The sequence below is a fragment of the Solea solea genome, chromosome 5, assembly GCF_958295425.1.
Source record: "Solea solea chromosome 5, fSolSol10.1, whole genome shotgun sequence".
In the NCBI taxonomy this organism is placed as follows: Eukaryota; Metazoa; Chordata; class Actinopteri; order Pleuronectiformes; family Soleidae; genus Solea; species Solea solea.
The window spans coordinates 2047155-2067500 of NC_081138.1; the positions used below are offsets into that span (position 1 = coordinate 2047155).

The following is a 20346-nucleotide window of genomic DNA, read 5'->3' on the forward strand; positions in this document are numbered from 1 at the left end:
CAAAAATACAAAACAATAATCAACCAATATTCAACAAAACAAACATTAAGATAATAAACAACATAAAATGGGGCAAACAAAGGAAAACCATCAAAGTTGTGCAGGAATATCAAAGATCGACAAAACTAGGCATTACAATATAGTTTTTCTTTCTGTTTTTTTTCTTGCAAACTATTTAAATTAATTTATAAAGCAGTCAAAGGGATCACAGTTTCTTTATAGCGTGGTATTAACACAACATTATAGTTATTTTAATCGTAGCAGGCAGGTTGATTTAGATTATCCTCATAATAAAGAATGTGTTTGTTTTTTTGTTTTTTTTTTTAAATATAACTGCAAATGCACCACATAAGCTTTTTATTGGAACAAATACAGTCAGTTAATAAGCTTAAAACTACAATTTTGTTGATATATTCTCTCAGCATTCACAGAAACAATAAGAAAGCAGAATAGTATCTGTTACTCAAATACATCTCGAATTACACACATGCTGCTTAGCTCTGCAGTGAGGGGGTGTTTTATTGTGAAGAGGCCTCATCGGAAGTAGCCTGGTCGTTATCGTTAGCGCTTAGCATGCTGGTTAGCCTGGTATCGGCTGTGATTTTCAGGCTCCGCATTCAGTGTCGTAGCTGTGTAGCGTCCGTGATGGCAGAGAGAAACCGCCTCTCCCGGTCGCTTTAATATGCTCCCTGTTGTGGGGAGAAGGGTGTTACCGGACCAGTCTCAACATGACCACCGGCTTCAGCTCCGGTTCCTGCCGGTTCGCAGATTATTTTGTCATCTGCGGACTCGACACCGACAGCGGACTGGAACCCGACGAACTGTCCGGTAAGAACATTAGCCGTGGTCGAGGTAAATGTCGGGCTGATGCTGAAGCAGTTCATTAGAAGCGTCTTATTTTAACATTTGGTCAGCGTCAGTATCCATGTTTTACTGCACATATAATATGTCCCTGTCGTTAATTAAACGTGTAACACACAGTGTGAGTTATTGAGATTATAACATAACATCAGGCCTAGCTCATCTTCTCTCCGCCTGTTTGTTTGTAGCGCAGGGAGATGATGGGATTACTGGCCTGTTCTGTCTCTTCAGTGCGCTATCATCACTTTTCATGTGATAGTTTGTTGATTAACACCACTGCTGATTGTGTCTCTGTTTAGGGTCACACTGCTTTGATTTCAGCTGTGTTAATAATGATGTCTAAATGGCACGATATGGTAATAATGTGGTAACAAGTGCTATCACAGTAACCGCGGTATATTTATTGCAACATCGATATATATATTGTGTTATATATATACATATACATATACATATATATATATATATATATATATATATACATATACCGTGATTTTGTAATGGTATCCTTAATACAATAGTGAGCACAATACGTACTGTGATATTGTGATAGTGTCCATGATATGATGTTTATTGCAGTATCCATGCTACACAGGGCTGAACGATTTTGATTAAATGTCTAATTGCGATTATTTTGAAATTTCTATTGCGAATTGAGAGGAAATTTTTATGTTGTTATTCTTATTTGCATTTGAATACCATATTTTTAAACTGTGTGATATTTGAACAGCTCTGTGAGAATCAAAGATGTCACAATGTTTATTGCAATGCCATGATTGTATCCATACTATGATGTTTATAGTGATATTGTGTCAGTAATATATCATTAGCTGTGTAGAGAGCTGGTAACAGTGTTTGTCATTGACAGGACTCAGTTCAAGCTCTCCATCGCACTTACTAACCTTCTGAATCCTTTGGTGTCCACTACAGAAAATGGCTGTGGTTCTTTGGCCATATGTTCATGGGTACATTCACATTTGGGTGACAATGATGGGGCACACACGGGACAATGGGCTCTGTCGTTCTCACTTCCTACCCTCTGGCTGAAAAGAAAGACCTGTCCTTTCATTTTTTTGCCGTTAAATCCCTACTTATTAATCCAGGTGCTCTGGTGCTGCTTGATTTGTTATGACACCTGGAAGGTGACGTCACTGTGGCTGTCACCGAGTTGCGTTACGGATTAACCTGCCAGATCCCTCAGGCTAAAACCAACAATTACTTCCCCCACCATCATCAACCCCTGACTGCATCCACAGGAAATCCACACTACGTGTTAACTGTCTCTATACAGTAGAAGGCCTCCCTCCACGAGCAATAAAGCCAATAGATTTAACATCTTAAAACAGAATACTCTTCTTCCTGCTGCTGCAGCCCTTTCTGTCATGAATTTTGTGCATGAGCATGTGTCGAGAGAGAGGATGTACACATTTGCATGAGAAACTGTGTCCTGAGAGACTCTGAACAGTCCTGAGCTTGAACTGTGCTACATTACTGCATAGCAACAGTGCTGGGGGTTTTTTTCCACTCATACCACATGTCATGTGATAAAGGTAAAGTCTGATTTTTCAGTCTGTAAATACCAAGTCTAAGCTCTCACAAGCGAGATTGTGAGGTTGCATTGTTGGAAATGTTGTAGTTCTATGTGCTTATTTTTACTTATTTGTTAGCACTGATTTCTGAGTGATTCGTGTGCCATAACGGTTTCTTAAGAATGTATTTATTCCCCCGAGTTTGTCAAACCCTGGCATTTTTATATTTGTCCATGTTTTTACTTTTGTTTGCCAAAAACCAAAACATCTAATATAATTATATTTTTTCAGAGTGTGTTGTGGAGATGGATAAAATATTTTTTTATGAAACAGTAGGTTAGTTTTTGCGAATACTCAAAACTCTTTTTTAATATACTTTAGAAGTCAGTGCTGAGAGCCCACAAAAAAACCCATTATACTCTTTGAGTTGGTGTCTCACGTGGGAGTCATGACAAATCCAAGATATCAGGAAGTGGGAGCTGCGTTTGTTGAATAATAGTGTTTAGACTTGTGATGGTGAATGTTAACGTTTTGTATCACTGATACTGTAAAGTCAGGGTTTTCCACACCTACGGCGTTAATAACAAAATATCCCAGGAGGAAACCCCTGTAAATACATAATACTCATTTTTATCTTTAACATTTTAAACATTAACATTAACATTTAAATGTCATTTCAACATTAGACAGATAGGAAAGTGCTCTCTTGGGTCACTAAAGAACAGACTCCTGCTGACGACCATGTATAAATGTGAAGTAGCTTTAAGCTTGTTGCACGTAACCACATTAGGGCGTATAAGCTCTTGCTGACCAGGTCCCTGCGACGACACTGTTCTGAACCTGTGAGAGCAGAAAACATACTTTTTATTCTACAGAACACCTGATGCTCACAGACAGCACAGTGATTAATGCGATCCACTTCCTAACCGTATGTGTGTGTGTGTGTGCGTGTGATTAATTGTGACTCAGCAGGTAGCGAAAGTCTGCCGTGTTGGTGCTGTGGTTGAATGAAAGTTGAGAAATGACAACATATAAACTGCTTTTCGTTTTCAAAGTCTCAACCCATGCACTTCCTTTTCTCACTTCCTTTAATTCATGTCCCTGTAATTTGAAGTCTTATTCTGTTTAGAACGACACGTTCACGTACTTAACCCGGCCGAGATCCTGTCCACACTGATGTGGTTAAATGTGTAAAAGCGAGACTTTTCCTTCGCGTCCTTTAATTTCCTTCTCGTCCACAGTCAACATGTTTATCTCTCGTGGAAGTGTGGCTTTTTGAAAACGCTGGAGTGACTTCACATGAACATGTCAGCCAGAAAGAGGGCTCGCTAGTGTATAATTATCCCATTTCAGGCACAGTTACCATTGTGTAGCAACGACGTTAAAAAGTAAACATCAGCAAATTCCTGTTTTGTAGTTGGTTGGACGTCTGTCTTGTCTTGTCTCACTCGGCAGCAGAGACCAACTTTTTCAGTTTCCAAAAGATAAATGTAGGTTGAGAAAGGCTGGATTGATTCACTTCCTCTCACCTTTACATCCATTCCCAGTAGCTATATGACAATATAACCACTGAGAACATGGTCATATAGCAACTGTAAATGAATCTAATCTAATGTACTTTTTAAACGCTCTGTGAAAAGAGTTCCCTAAGATCTTCCAGGCAAGATGAAGATACAAAGAAATACTGAGTCTCTGTGGTCACCCATATGTCATTCTACTTACTGCAAACTGCTGCTGTTTACTGTAGAGGTTAGGGGCTTGCCCTTATCGACCGTTTCAGTTTTGAGTTGCAGAGAGGAAACAGCGTGGAAATTCCATTGTTACAGATTACATATGAAAATGTCAGCTTCTTTTAAGTAGCATAGGACTTTATGTTTGCGGTTTGGTATCGTAGTTCAATCAACATACTGTGTATGTTTCAAAACACCTTTTTTTCTTTAATGCACACTTTAATGCCAATGTTGAGTAAATGGGTGATTCATTTCAGTTTGGATGACACAAAACTGTAATTATTTGAAAAAAGTTGACAGTTTCAGTGGTAAATTAGGTACAAATTATATAAAAGAACTGCCAATGGGGGGGAAGTAAACGAGAAAGTAAACTAGGGTTCGCTTTTTATTTAAGATTATTGTGATAAAACTCTTAATGATAATCATTTAAGCCATTTGTTCTTGGCCCAATCAGATTATATCCCTGCCTCTTTGTTGTGTGAATTTTGCTTTTGACATTTGAAGATGAGACCTCGACCTTTGGGGAATTAAAATGAATGCATCATTAGAGAAAATCAAATATATGAATCAATAATAATATGATTTTTCGTTGGTTGCAGCACTGCATGTTTACTGTATCCTGACCTTAAAAAGGATTGGCTGAGGAATCCTTAGCCGCAGACATATTGAATACACTTAATAAGTGAAATCCTGTATCATTTATAACTGAATTACACTTTTGGTTTGTATAAAAATCAAACAGTGACTGACTGAGGAATTGTGAACAGATGAATTTGGTCATTATACTTCCAGTGTTTTAAGATTTTGAATTAATTAATGGTCTTAAAAATTGATTGCAAAACAATAGATAAAGGCTTTCCCCAGTGATTTAATAGACCTGATGCAGTGGCGATCCATGTACAGTGAAGCACAAAGAAGTGACCAAAACTTCCTTAAGCGCAGCGAGGACCTGATTAGCATATGTATGACCCTGCAGCCTCGCAGGCAACACTTGAGGCACAGGGGAGCTGAGGGACATAAGTACACTCATACACAGCCTCCACCTATTCAAATGCTAAATATCCTTTTGAATATTCTAGGCAGCCTCTCTCCCCCCAATCCCACTCAGCAAACAAATCAGGATCAATGGCTCAACATGTGACCTGGCTTTCAATGCATAATGCACTTTTTCATATTCTCACTTGAAGTGTTTATTTATGGACCTGTAATGGGTCCCCTGTCGATGTTTTTTAAGAAATCCATGTGCATGCATGAGGGAAGTGTCGGATGCAGTTTGAAGGTTCGGATCTTTGAGGGTTCAGTGGACCTCGATCTGTACTTTAAACCTTATAAAATTTGCTCCAGATACTGTCACATGACCCCCTTCACAGAAGAAAACAAATGTCCCCTACTGTCAGTGTAGAACAGGTCCAGGGATGTTGGTTTACTTGGACCAGCAGGACTCTTAGGCAACAATCTCATGTGTTTTGTTTACTTTCTATTCCACTGTGATGTTCAGGAACAGCTCAAGTCCTCTTATTGGCCAACAAGGCTTTACAGTTACGGTTACATCGCGAGCTTTTGACACTTAGCATTTAACAGAAGGTCTTTTGTGTTTTCTTAATTAATAGAAGAAGGAAAAATGTCAAATTTTAAATCTACCTTTTGTGTGGCCTATGCCCAACATGAAAATACACACTCATAGCATAGAACTTTAAATCAACCATTGGTTCAACCATTGGTTCAACGTTAACAATTTAGTTTGAATATGTATAAAACAAAGTCAAAGATACAAGATCATCCAATCAAAAGGCTTAAAATGTTGCACTAAAAAAAGGCCACTGGTGGTGAAATTGTAATGTCAATGTAATGTGCAGCTTAAATGAGTCCACTTTTGTATTCCGGAGCATTTAGAGTGATTTCAAATGTCCATCCTGCTGTGTTAATGTACAATTTTAAACATTTTGAATTGACCTCTGTTTTTAGCTGCCTTCTTCTCCATGGCAACAGCAGCTGAGCCTCATGGATTTCCCACAATATAGGCAGAATTACAATATTATAATAATATATGGTAATTACATTGATGATTGAGCAGAGTTTTATTTTCCCCTGTAATAAATGTTATGTAGACATTTTGGAGAAAACATTTCTGTTTCCCTTTCTCATCAGCACACAGTTTAGATACCTTAGACTTTCTCTTGAAAGGTGGTGTGGGTTAACATTCTTTCCTGTCGTGGCGGAGTAATTAAAACGTGCACATTCATGTCTAAAACACTGGGCTTTTTGTGTGGTTGAAGGTTCTTTGCAGTTCAACCCCGCAGCTGTTAGCACACGGTTTTGTGGGCAGAATTTCTGCGCACTCATGTTTTGTGCGTCTGGTATTTTCCACCAGGTCATGAGTCAACGGTCATTTCCAAATATCTGTCCATACTTTTCATTTAACAGCATCAAAAAATGTTAATTGACTACTTTGAAATTGAGATGTTTGGTCTCGGCCGATCTGCGTCACAAAGCTGGTAGATCTTTTCAACAGGAAAAATTAATAATAACAATTAAGACTGCATTATATTTAGACAAACAAGTTACTCAGCCCTCTAGTTAAGTACAGTTCTAGTTTTACTTCTCTTTTATGCACAAACTCTTGTTACTTGTTATGGAGGCGGAACCAAATAGCAGTAGAAATAAAAATAAAAATGTTCTTCTTTATGAACCATGTGTAATGTACAGTATCTTCATCAGGTAACTAAATGAATCTGTGTTTTTGTAATTGATTGGACTTTTTTTTGGGAATATTTACTTTGTGACACCAGTCTGATTCTCCTTACTGTTTTGGAGCAAAAGAAAGTATTGGATTTAATAATCTACTAAAACTTTAGTTTACATGCTGTCAGTGATAAAAAACCTTTACTTCACAGTGTTTACAGGCGAGCTGCCTCCTGCATTCTTTTTATTTGTATTATTGAATATGATTATTGTCTGGTAATGTATTTTTTGAAAAAAGGACACTTAAATTCTTAAATTCAATACTTTGTTTTGCTCAAAAACAGTAAGGAGAATCAGACTGGTGTCATTTCACGAGACAAAGTGAGTAAATATTCCCCAAAAAGTCCAGTCAATGACAAAAACACCGTCTCATTCAACTGTTTGATTTGTTGTTTTAGCTCTAAAATGTAGTAGCAGTCTAGAGCCTTATCAAAAAGGCAAAAAAAAAGAGAAATATTGACTGTGTCATTTAGAAAAGCACACATGAAGTAGAGTCTGCCGGGAGAAAAAGCTGCAAAGGCTGTGAGTTTAAGCTGAAAGTGAGCGATGGCGCCCTGTCAGCACCACATCCTCTGGGTGAAGTGTTGAAGCGGTTTTCGAAGTGTTAGAGGGATCTTCACCACATTCTGCTGCAGGCTGTCAAGTCGAGTCGTGTATGAATTTAGTTTTCCAATCACAGTGGTACATCCTGTTATGTGTGAGCCTGGTGGGAAATGCTGTGTGTGCGTGTGTGTGTGTGTGTGTGTGTTAGAGCACAGGAGGTCTGCTCAGCAGTGAGTGGTTCCTGGCATACGGCACGACGGATGGACAGCGTGACGCCAAAGCTCGGTGACGCTGTACTCCCACTCCACGTGGTCCGCGCTTTCACGGCATCACAGCCACGTTTGATGTGAAATATGTTAGATAAATAAAATGCTAATACTGCAGAGCAGGGTTTACCAACCTTTTTAAGACCGACAGCTACCTGAAGAGTAGGGAATACTATGGAGGGTTACCATATGATTAATTGAATGTACTGTATTTGCATTTTACCATTTATATTTGAAATATTATGCATTCAATTGCGTACATATTGATTTCAGTGCTTACTCCTAACCATTATCACAGTTTTTTATTTACAATATCGAGGTTATTTTACGGAGTGATCATATGATAACATAGATGTGATGTCATAACACAAGCAGTTATCCTGTGAAAACAAAGCAACATACAATAATGCAGTTGTCTTTGTAAATAAAGCATCCAACTTTGTCCTTTGAAATTTACATTTGGCCTTTGAAAAATAAACCCCCCCCCCAGATATTGTGATGTATGATTGTCAATAAGTGATTATCACAGAATTGTGGTATTATTGGTATCGTCTATGTATCGCGTATCGTATTGTGAGGTATCCTGTGATTCCCGCCCCCTAACACACACACACACACACACACACACACTCTCTGTCTCAGTCATCCAGAAAGTTTTTAGCATTTAGCAGGAACACTGACTGCTTCCTTCAGATGTGCGTGACAGTGTGTCACACGTCTTGCACAAGGCACAGTGCAGCGTGACTCTCCACTGATGGGGTGCGGCCCGTGAACAAGCACAGAGGCATTGATGGTCAGCGCGTTACCGTGAGGTGCGAGCCTTTGTTCTGATTTGCGATGAAGCTCCGTGAGAGATCACAGTAATCATCCGTCATTAACCAAGCCAAAGCCAGGTCGAGCTCATGCCTTACAGATGTTCACATACAGATGTTTGGCATTGCTATATTTAGAATGCAGCTGCAGGCACCTTTCAGGCTGCCTGTAGTTGGTGACCACCGCTGTAGAGTTTGTCGGGGCTCATGCCAGCATGTTTCTGCCCCAGGTCAGGGATGTTACCTGATAAATGGCACTAATTACCCGGCGAGGGTAAACCAAACACCTGTGTAGTCTTAGCCGTAGGGCCTTTTGCACAGCAGTTGATTAAATCACTTAACCCTTACGATGTTTCCTTCATGTAAGTCAATATCCCAATATCATTTTTCTTTTTTGTACTTGTATTCATTTAATTATTGCCTTAAAAGCCCCAAGTTGTACAATATTTAACCAGTTTATTTATTCAACCATTTCCTCTTTTGATTTTAATCATCTACTTGTATGATTTTCGTTGTAGGTTAAAAAAACCTTCACATCCCATAGATAACGCTGAGCAATCGATGATTGATAAGTTGGCGTCAGTTCTGAATATGCTTGGGGTTTTTTAGAGACTTAACCACAGCAGTCTTTGTTAATATAGTGTAGTGTTATCTCTGTGGAATTATATTTGATTTCATCTTTGGAAAACATGATCGTGCCCTCCTCGGTTTACATGTCAGAGAGGAAACTTTTTCTTCTCTCCATGTTTCCTGTAATGCTGCACTCTCGTGCCGTGTAAACTGCTTTTAGTCGTAATGCATTGCTTGAAAAGGCACGGCATCGCTTATCTTTTAACTCGCTCCACTGTCGGATGCTTTCGAAATTCCTGCGCTATAACTGTAATACATTATTTCAGACTTTGTTTAAATAACATCATCGAGTTCTTTGTCTGTTTTCACTTTGTTTTGGAATTTGACCGGCACGTACATGCTCATGACGGTGGATAGAAGGTATGCAGCGATAAACCTCCAGCGTTTTTCATGATCTTTGAAGAAAGTCGAGTAGCAATTATGTGCCATTAAATATGGTGATTATCAATCAGTGAATTATTCTGAATCCATTCCAACTAATCATAACAGCATCACAGGATTATGTCGTCTGATTTGGCATTTGTGACCTAGTTTTCCTCCCTGTGAAGAGTTTGTACTTGAAAGTAACCCAACAGATTAAATCACTTAATCTCTTCCTCCCACGTTAGGGTTCACTTCACTTTACCCACTGTGAAAATGTTTGTTTTTCCACTCTGCACTAGAGTAAAGATGAGAAAAAAAAGAATCCAAGAAGGAACATGCACCTTTCTATGAAACAAATGTGACTGAAATAATGAATTCACGTCTCACATTAGCCCAGGAGCAGCTTCAGTTTGAAGCCGACATGGTGGAAATGGGCACATGGGCGTTTTACTGCCAGCAGACTGTTTTAATGGTGCTTTTCAAATGTCATCTTTTAAAAGGACAGCAAAAGGCGTGTGTGTGTGTATGAAGAATCTTTTTTTTTTTTTTTTTTTTTTACTGTAAAATCTTAGATAATCTAAACTTAACTCCAGAGATGGAGAAGCCATTCATTATAGACAAACTCACGGTGGAGACGCATATTTGATCAGTTTGCCACACCAAGGTGTTTTTTTTTCACCATGGAATTGTCTATACAGACACAGTCACAACAGCCGGTTGTGATTCGGCTCGCAATCCCCGGCTTTCGGTAGACCTGTCGTTAAAAACACCAGACCCCTCTGTTAAATATTGAGATTTGAGAAAAGTATTTTTTTACTTATCTACAGTTAGGCTTTATTTGTTTTGATTCCTGCGTCAGACTTTTCCAGTGACGACACTCTGTGGTTTGCAGTCTGTTGGCTTTTCAGTATCCCAAAATAGCACCAGGTACCAGGTACTATCCCTTAAACGAGTCGGGTCGAGCCAAGTGGTGCTGGAACTGTATAATGGATAAGTGTCATGAGTTTGTTTCTGAAAGAAAAATCTATACAATAGAAGAAACTAATGATGCAAAACACTGTATTCTTATGTCGTAACCCCAACAGCTGACTGGAGTTTGTCAGAGTGTGTGTGCAACAGAGCTGTCGGGATGCACACGTTGAGAAGTGATGCGCCACCCATCCAGAACCAGGCTTTTAATTACATTTTTGTTTTATTTGTTGTGTAGCTTTATGCCAGTATATAGAGGCTACTAAATTCAGAGATGGGGCCAGAGGAAAATTGGCACAGGCAGAAGAAGGTAACCCTCCCACCTCACACACTCCTCCCCCTCTTAACCTGAACTCGGCTTTAATCCTTCAGCCTTTAAACCTGGCACAATTTGTTTTTCTCCCCCCCTCCTATGTTACTTTTTAAATGTTGAGTTTTCATTTTCTGCACACTGCACAGGTGCGGGGACTTGCCTTTTTCTGTTTTGCGCGCTGTGATTTTTTTTTTTTTTCTCCGGCTGGTTTCTCTTGTCCCCCTCCTCCCTCACATCTTTCGGCAGTAGCTGCTGAACGAGCTGTTGTTTGACAATCACTGCTTCTGTTTCTCTCGCACACACAAACACACACATCCAGTGCTGCCTGTGCTGGCATTGCTTGGTCAATGTTTACTCTCCCCCTTCACTCTGAATGACCTTTCAGTATTGCCTTCCTTGGTGTGTGCATCACTTCTGCTTTACTCTGGGTCTTTTATTATGATTGATTATTTTGTGTATTTCTTTGTATTGCCATTAAAGCTGTCAGGAAGCATAAAGACTGCAGAGATTGTTAATATTTTTGTTTGTTAGCTGTTTTGGAAGATGATTAGGTGTTCGCCTCCATGAATATTTATGTGTTTAATTATAAAGTGGGATGCAGATGACAGCTTTATATGTTGCAATACAATCTTCTTCTCAAGACAAATATTCTGACTTGCTGAGCCTGCTTCTGATCAAACTATTCTTTTTTTTTTACATCTGAAAACGTGCGCTAAGTGTTTCCGTGTGGCTCTCTGTCTCTCCGCCTCTCTGTCTCTGTTTGACTTTCAGGTGAGAATTTTGAGCAGAGTCCATTACGACGAACCTTTAAATCCAAAGTTCTAGCACATTATCCCGACAATGTCGAGTGGAATCCATTTGACCAGGATGCAGTGGGCATGGTATGATATCTTTACACTTTTAACATCTTTTAGTCACAGTGTGGTTGGGTAGTGGGGAAGAAAGCAGTAAAGAGTTAACTTGAATGTTTTTCTGTATATAATGTGCATGTAAATCAGATATGCAGTCAAATGTTAATATATATAATAAAAAAGTATATGACTGTTTGATTACAAAACTAAAACACACACATAAATTGTTAGTTTAGATTATACTAATGGAATTTTGTGTCATTATTTACTTTAAATAGAGTCAGTTTACAGGTTTACACATTTACAGACAGATAATCAGTAATAATAATAATGATAATGATAATACATCAGATGTTTCACTCAAAGATGCTTTAGCAAGCCACGGAATACTGATAACTATAATAATAATCTGAAGGATAGAAATAGGTTAATAAATAATTATTTGTTTTTTATTTTTAATTAAAATTGTGCAAAAGAGCCCCAGGCCAATATGACAATCATAATGTCCTCATTTAAGATGTCCAACTGTGTCTCTTTTAAATTTAAATTTGAATTTGAATACATTTTTATTCTGATTATAAAAAGCATTAAAAATCTAAAAAAAAACAAAAGTGTAAAAAAACAGAATAATCAAGAACATAAATAAATAGGAAACATTTTTCACATCACAGAAAAATATATAAACTCAACTAAAACAGAAAAAAACTCCATTGTTCTGTGTCCATGTGAATTTATCAAGCACCTTCTTTACATTACCGCTTCAAACTTAATATTAAATAATCTGCTCTACAACAATGAACTGTATTGTAATGACGTTTTTTTGTGTGTCCAGCTCTGCATGCCAAAGGGCCTGTCGTTCAGGACGCAGGTCGATTCTCGAGAGCCCCAGTTCCACTCGTATATCATCACCAGAGAGGACGGCTCTCGCACCTACGGCTTCGCCCTCACCTTCTTCGAGGAGGTGACCAGCAAGCAGATCTGCAGTGCCATGCAGACTCTTTACCACATGCACAACGCAGAGCAGTACGACATCTTGCACACTCCCACCTCACCGCAGGGACCCAAGGAGCAGCGACACCTTCAGTCCCAGCCTCGTCCCGTGCTCCACGCTGCGCCCGCCATCTCCCGCCTGCAGCGCTTCAATTCGTACGACATCAGCCGTGACACGCTGTACGTGTCAAAGTGCATCTGCCTGATAACGCCCATGGCTTTCCCTCAGGCCAGCAGGAAGGTGTTGCAGCAGCTCCATCAGGCCGTCTCGTCCCCCCAGCCCCCACCTCTCCCACTGGAGAGCTACATCTACAACATCCTCTACGAAGTCCCGCTGCCGCCTTCCGGACGTTCCCTCAAGTTTTCCGGCGTCTACGGGCCTATAGTTTGCCAGAGGCCGAGCACATCTGAGCTGCCACTCTTTGACTTTGGCATTAGAGAAATGTTTAATCTGCTGGGCGTAGAAAACGTTCTGCAGCTGTTCACCTGCGCACTGTTGGAGATGCAGATCCTGCTCTACTCGCAACGTAAGTAGCCCGTCTGCTACACTCACTCAGTGTTTTCATTTAACCTTTAGCATCCGCTCCCATTAGGCTGCATTGATTCCAAAAATCCATTCATGTTTCTCACATTACGACCATTTTAAAAATGAATGATAAAACCGGTAAGAGCGAGGCTCACTTCAAAACTGGAAAGCAGAAAGGTGAAGATGACATGTTGCTTTTAACAGCTGTTTTAAGGTCATTATGAGGTCATTTGATCCTTGAGGCCGTCTCCAGAGATGTATCACTGTCAGTACATGAGATCAGAGGTGATCAGGGGTCAAGCTGGTGTCGCTTTAAGTGCACTTGTGTTATATATATACAGTTTTCTAACGTTCTATTCTATTGTTTCTAGCGTCTTGTCTTATGTTAAGCTTTGAAAATCAGTGGTCGTCTCCCAGTAGGCGTTTGTAATGTAGAGTTCTCCATATGTCAAATATTTGTGTTAAAAATATGGTAATAATGTTGTCATAATATTAGTAAGTAATAGTTTGGTAATAACTATGGAAAATGCATGTTGGGGACATAAGGGAGGATGAATTTCAACTTTACAATATGGTAAATAATATCTACCTTTTAACATTATTATCACAAATCTATTTCTTTCAGATTAGTATGGAAATAATATGATATTTTCCTTAATTTTGCCTCCCAATTACAAATCTATTACCATACTATTAATATGAAATGGTTTGTGTTACCTAAAAATGCAGCCTATAGCTAGAGTGGACAGTTTCAGACAGTTAGAGAAATAATTGGACAGATATCTCATCCATTCTGATGTCGGAAAGATATGAAGGCTGAGGTTCTCTGAACTCATTCCACTACATAACAAACAGTTCTGACAGATTATACCACCAGCACCTGAAGGATACCAACTTTGTGGAGCTTCTTACATTATTCATCTACTCGTTATAGAAACATTGTAGTCTTCAGTGACAAAAATCACCCCTAAAAAAATGAGTTGCATCTTGTGTCATTGCTTCACTGCCCATCCATTCCCATCAACTTCAGAAATGGCTCAAAAATGTCTGGATGGTTGAACAAAAACTACAACCTGAGGCCATGACTTTGTTTGACGTGCAGTGGCACAATTATAATCCAGGAGATTATATAACCTGCCATGCTTTACCATTAGAGTGATGTAGAGTAAATTTCAGTCCCCTCAGCCATTATTGTCCTACCGCTAGAGCGCTTTCATGTGAGTGTTGCTATGTAGGTTTGTCTCGTGGGTACTTATTGAGCAGTAAAATATAAATATAATATAAATTGGTGCTTTAAAAATGTTTTGAGAGCCTGATCCTTGTTAGAACGGATTCTGGGATGTTCCATGTTTTGTGGTTGTGGGTCTTAAATGGTGGTTCTGTGTCATACTGTATGGGGGTTATTTCCTATCTTAATTCAAGAGCATATTATATTGATTTGAGAGCATTATTTATTTATTTCACGTTCAGATTTTGTGATGTTGTCTTTCGGAACGATGCACTCACACTCAAACTCATGCTCTAACTGTGTGCTCACACTCGGTTATATTGCCGCTCGCTCAGATTTCCTTTCACTCGAGCTCTTCTTCTCGTGCTCAGGAAACTTGTGCTCGCGGATCTCTGCTCTCGGACGAGCAGAGCAAACTTGAGTTTTGAGAGACAATATCACAAAATCTGATTGTGAGATAAATAAATAATGCTCTCAAATCAATATATGCTCTTTTATTAAGATACGAAATAACCCCCATAATAGGGTGAAAGAGGTTATGGTTTGCGAAAGAGAGATTCACACACGATAATTACATAGTCTAGAGGAGACATTATTCATTAGAAGCAAGTGTTCAGTAAATATTCAGTCCTTACTCTCCTTTTTGTGTGACTGTGTGCGAGGGCATGAAAAATAATTTAAGGGTCTGCTGCGGTGATTGGATCAATTACAACAGCAAATGGTTTACAAAACGCCAGGGGCTGAGGGGGGGGGGGGGCAGCTCTCAAGGGGGAAAGCGGTGGTGTTGCTGGGCAACCCAGGGACAGGGAGGATGGCAGTGATGCAGGACGATTATTATTGGTTGGAAGTGACATCATGCCTTTCGCCTCCCCCATGAGGCTCATCACTGCAGAACGTGTGAAGGATGCTGTGTGGAGTGAAGTCCTGGCAAACCTCCACTGAGAAGAAACGAGGGGATTGTTAGGAAAAGCCACTCAAACGCACTGTGGAGAGGGAAGTTCTGCAAATAAGGAGCTGACTGTGTGCTCTGTGCTTACATTAAACTGGTTTATTAATGTATTTTTTTAAACAGAAGGAAACAGACCAGGAAAAAATCTAATTTGCAAAGCCACCAAAAAGATTTTGAAATGCTGCCTTCCTTCCTTCACAAACAGGAAGCCCATCATGTGTCACTCATGTGTCAACCACAGTGACATGTGACAATTAAGCCTGTATTTGTTGCTATTATTTCACGGCCGCTTTTCTGTCTTTATGATTTCTGTCATATGATTGAATAGACTAGAAGGAGCGGGGGTGTTTAGAATCAATCTGGATGTTACACACATGCAGACTGTAGCTGAAATGAAGTTTAAAATGCAGTTGTGTTAGTAAAGTGTGATTTGCTGCCTGTAAGTAAATCAAGCTCTACTATCAGCCTCACATAAACACACTATGCCCTTTTATCTTAGTCATTAACTTAGTCATATTTCTGTATTGTGTGCCTTTTACAAATTCTTTAACACATCATTTTCTTTAGGGTCTAACATCAGTTAACTCATTTATAAAGTTTCGTCAAGAGCTGGAACACTTCTGCAAACTCGTTTGATCAACTACTGCTGCTCTTTCATACGAGCAGACCACACATACACATTTTATGTGATAAAATATGAGTTTTGCCCCCTGAAAATTAAGAAAAGTGAAGAGCATGGGCAATTATCACAGAGAATTAATGACATAATTATCAGATTGATCAATAATTAAAGTCATTTTGTCAACGTTTCCATTCTAAATTGCTCAAAACCAGGATGTGGCCTCCATTAATGCAAAGTAAGGAACTAAGGTGGCTTAAACATCAGCTTATCACATGCTTTCAAGTGAGAATAGTGCTGAGATGCAAGGTCTATGGTGGTTTCACTTCTTTGCATTTTGTGTATTTTTAGCCTCCTCTTCTGTGTATGGTTTCACTCTACTTCTAAACCTAATGCATCGCTTAAAGTCGATGCAGCAACCAGTTTGCAGCGTTGGACAGTTTTTATGTACATGGCATGAGACAGTTTGTGTGTGTGTGTATAAAAGCAGCAGACTTTAGTTGAAGTAGTTTCTTGTTTTGTTGACCTAGTTTAAGAACAGACGAGTGACGTTAGTATTCTCTGGGAGAGGAAGTCTGCTGAGAGCCAGGGGGTGAGTGGGGCGGGGGGGGAGGCCCTGGGCCGGGGTGAGAGTCTCTTCTCATGGAGCAGCACATGACCAAATGAAGGAATGGTATTTATTTTGGCACCATAACAGGAGGAGCAGAGCCACTGCTGCTGAGTGTACACGAGGTGTCGGCAGGATTAAGCAGGAATGCAGATGAGGAGGACTGGACACATATTTGCGTGTACACCAGTTGACTTAAGTGTGAATATGAAGCGAAACGCGCCGCGAAGGAGTGTTGCTGCGTGAAGTCATGGAGAAGGAATCTCATGGTGGCCACTGGAGCAACTGAGATGACTCTAACTGTGTTTCTCCTCAAAGGTCAGATGTCACAGAGAGGACGTCCTTCACACGAGATGTTTGAGCCTCAGGCTACGTCATTTTTTTCCAGATTCACCTGCTGTCCACACAACTCTGGAGTTAGTCTGAAATCACTGCTGTTTCTAGTTTAGTTTGAAAAGTCCACGCATTTTAGCTCACTTTTTGAATTTCATACTTGAATGCCTTAAAACATATATCACGTAACCACTCTGGTTCATTGGGCATGCATGTTCTGGTGTTAACAGGAAGTTGTTTGCATAGTTTCAGTTTTCACATTTGAATGGAGCCTGCAGCTGCACATTATAAATTCTCTGTTTTTAAACCAAAATGAAGTCGTATTGATATAATCGTACCAGTTTGGAAGTTATGATGCAAATACCCACATCCACTTCCTGATTAGCTCCTATTGGCCACAGCTAGACGACCAGACGAGCAGCTGAGAATGCCTGCTGTCAGTCTAATGACAGAAGTCCATGCGCTTACTTTTCATTCGTGTTTGTTTTCTAAGCAAACAACTGTGAATATGACGGAGAGCTCACTGTACCTGAATATTCACAGGATAAATAATTGTAGGTTTACAGTGTGGATGCAGACACTGAAACGCTGGTCTGACACAGATCATTCTTATCTTGATGTTCTGTTTGCACATAAAACCATCGTCGTATGGGTGTAGCCATAAAGTGACCAACATGTTGAGGCAGAGAAGACGACTCTGAAAAATGTGGGATTTTGTCACCGTCACAATGTCCTGGTGTGCGTTCACAGTATTATTTGGAACGTTTGTATCACACGTCAAACGGCTCCTACCAGATCATCCAGCTTATTATGCACAATACCAGATCAACTCGTGCTCAGTGGATGATCTGCTATGATAATTAATAGATGACCGAGGATTCAAGGCATGGCTGCATGTGAAAATGTCTGATATGGGACGGCCCATGTCACCATTTGTCACCCATGTGGTCCACTCCCTACATTTGGACACATTGTGTGTCACTGTCATTACAGTTAATTCCTTTAATGATTGAACTCCACTCCTCTATTTCACAGAACGCAGAACAACAAAGATGAGGGCTGGGTGTCTTCTTTTGTCGCTTGTTAGTCAACCTTGTTTCCACTGGGTAAAACCTGCGCTTTTCAAAACTGGGGCGTCACTTTCTGTGGTTTCCACTTTCAGTCATATTGTTCTTCCTTGCAGACAGACAAACAGACAGACGGAGATAATTTATATCAGCATTTATATCATCAAAAGTTTCATACTAATACTTCAGATGAACTTGTGTGGTTACATCTCGCTGTTGCAAACCTTAGCAGGACTGACTATAATGCAAAGTGAGGTTGTTTGTGTATTTCTAGACTTTTGATAACAGAGGAGCTGAGTCATGAAATGTTTGTTCTGGTGAAATATAGCAGCAGATCTTTCACACTCTGGGCGTTAGTGTGGCTTTACCCTTGAAAGTTTACTAATATTAACAAAAATATCACGTTGAATAGCACTTCTTTACTGAACTTGCATCTACTGTCAGTGCCTGTTATATATTAGGCCACAAAGGATCAGTCTTAGCTATTACAATCTCCAAGATCATTATATCACAGGAAACGAGCTCAGAAATCTGCACTGTACTGCTCAAGCTTCTTTTTCACATGTTTACAGCTTTTTAACTCGCCACCCTTCATTGTTTCTGTATATGTGAATCAGATTACCAGAGGCTGATGGCGGTGGCAGAAAGCATCACGGCCTTAATGTTCCCCTTCCAGTGGCAGCATGTGTACGTTCCCATCCTGCCCGCCTCCCTCCTCCACTTCCTTGACGCTCCCGTGCCGTATCTCATGGGCCTCCATTCGAACGGACAGGACGACCGCACCAAGCTGGAGCTGCCACAGGAGGTACGAACACTCATCAGTTCAATAATTAACTTCTTCTTTACATTATTATACTTATAGATATATATTTTTTGCTTATTTTAACCATAAAAGGCCCAGAAAATGTCTTGTGATGAAGTGCTTTTGCCCATTTTTCCAGAATAACTTTTAATATCTGGCAGTTATTTACAGTTTACTGCATCTTAAAATAGTGTATTAACAATTTAGAATGAAAAAAACATTTTAGTGGTACACGGACACCAGATTTTGTGGGTTCAATTTGAAATGTGAACAGTATAACATATATTTACAAACAACATTTGTTTGAGTCTTTGTCTCAATGTCCAAAAACAGGCCAAAAATTTAAACTATGTACAGGTGCGAGTGAAATTCCCGTAATAACCACACGGGGGCTTTGACGTGCGACTTCTCAGCTTTCAGAAACTGTTGAACATTTTTCCGATAGCACAAACTGTCGCATAATTACAGTCATGCAAATGCGTTGTCTGCGGTACGCTTGGTGTTAAAGCTTCCAGAAAATATACATTTGTAGCATCATTGTTAGTACTTGTTAGTTTTGTTGGTAGTAACAGTGATAATGTTTTTCCCCTGTATTGCATTCATTAATATTTCATATTTTGCGCCTCGTCTTTCTCCAGGCTAACTTGTGTTTTGTGGACATTGATAATCACTTCATCGAGCTGCCGGAGGAGTTGCCCCAATTTCCCAACAAGCTGGAGTTCATCCAGGAGATCTCCGAGGTGCTCATGTCCTTCAGTGTGTCTCCAGAGGGGAATGTCCCCTCCAGTGACGGCCAGGCCAAAAGGTTGGGCTTCCGATCTGTCGATATGGTCTCGGACAACCGCAACGGCAACCTGGCGTCGCCGCTGAACTCGTACCTGCTGAGAGAAAACGAAACTATAGCCAGACTGCAGGCTCTGGTTAAGAGGACGGGTGTGAGCCTGGACAAGGTGAGGAATTATGGAAGGGCATATTTTTAAAAACGGGCAAATATTATGATCCAAGTTTTGCCTTCAGGCTTGACTACCACAAAAGTGACCACAGATGCTAAAAATGAATTCAAAAAATTTAATCCTCTACAATTAAGAATGGTTGTGCCTAAAATAAAATGTGAGCTGGATGAGAGAGCCAAATGTATTTGACCGATCAGTATATCAACATAAGCTAAAGAAAACAAAAGAAGGGGCCCTTCTTTCACACAGTGGCCCTTCCTTGGCAGCACAGATAGAAAAATGGAGAAATTCTTTTTAAATAAATACATTTTTCACTATAACAATCAACTGTCTTTAACTTAGCCTTGATTATGCTTGGTTGTTTATACAAAAGGCTCAATTGACTTAAAAAATCAACTGTATTTGCCTGATGATATTTCACAGCCACTCACAGAAATCCTGTATAAACACTGACAGATGTTACAGATGTAATTGATATCTGCAATCTTGCAAACAGTGATCAAATACTCACTCTGTTGACTGATAGATTACTTGTGTGTATGTACTCATTGTATTGACTAATTAGGTCATACACTAATTAATTATGAATCCTTTATGGAAGTAGTTGTTATTATTATTATTATTATTATTATTATTATTGTTTTCTTTGTGTCTTTCTAGCTG

General features: G+C 39.7%; 1 protein-coding gene across 4 annotated transcripts in view; it reads left to right on the forward strand.

The window, feature by feature from the left end:
• Window positions 1–592: 592 nt before the first annotated feature.
• Window positions 593–20346, forward strand: part of dennd5a (DENN/MADD domain containing 5A) — a 32838-nt gene continuing 13084 nt past the window's right edge. For 2 of the 4 annotated variants that reach the window (XM_058629112.1, XM_058629114.1), the window contains exons 1-6: window positions 593–828; window positions 10684–10755; window positions 11530–11639; window positions 12442–13126; window positions 18546–18733; window positions 19369–19680. In XM_058629112.1, coding sequence (XP_058485095.1) covers window positions 729–828; window positions 10684–10755; window positions 11530–11639; window positions 12442–13126; window positions 18546–18733; window positions 19369–19680 — 1467 coding nt within the window. In that variant the 5' untranslated portion in view covers window positions 593–728. The remainder of the gene's footprint in view (window positions 829–10683; window positions 10756–11529; window positions 11640–12441; window positions 13127–18545; window positions 18734–19368; window positions 19681–20346) is intronic. The other 2 variants (XM_058629113.1, XM_058629115.1) reach the window with 2 other exon arrangements.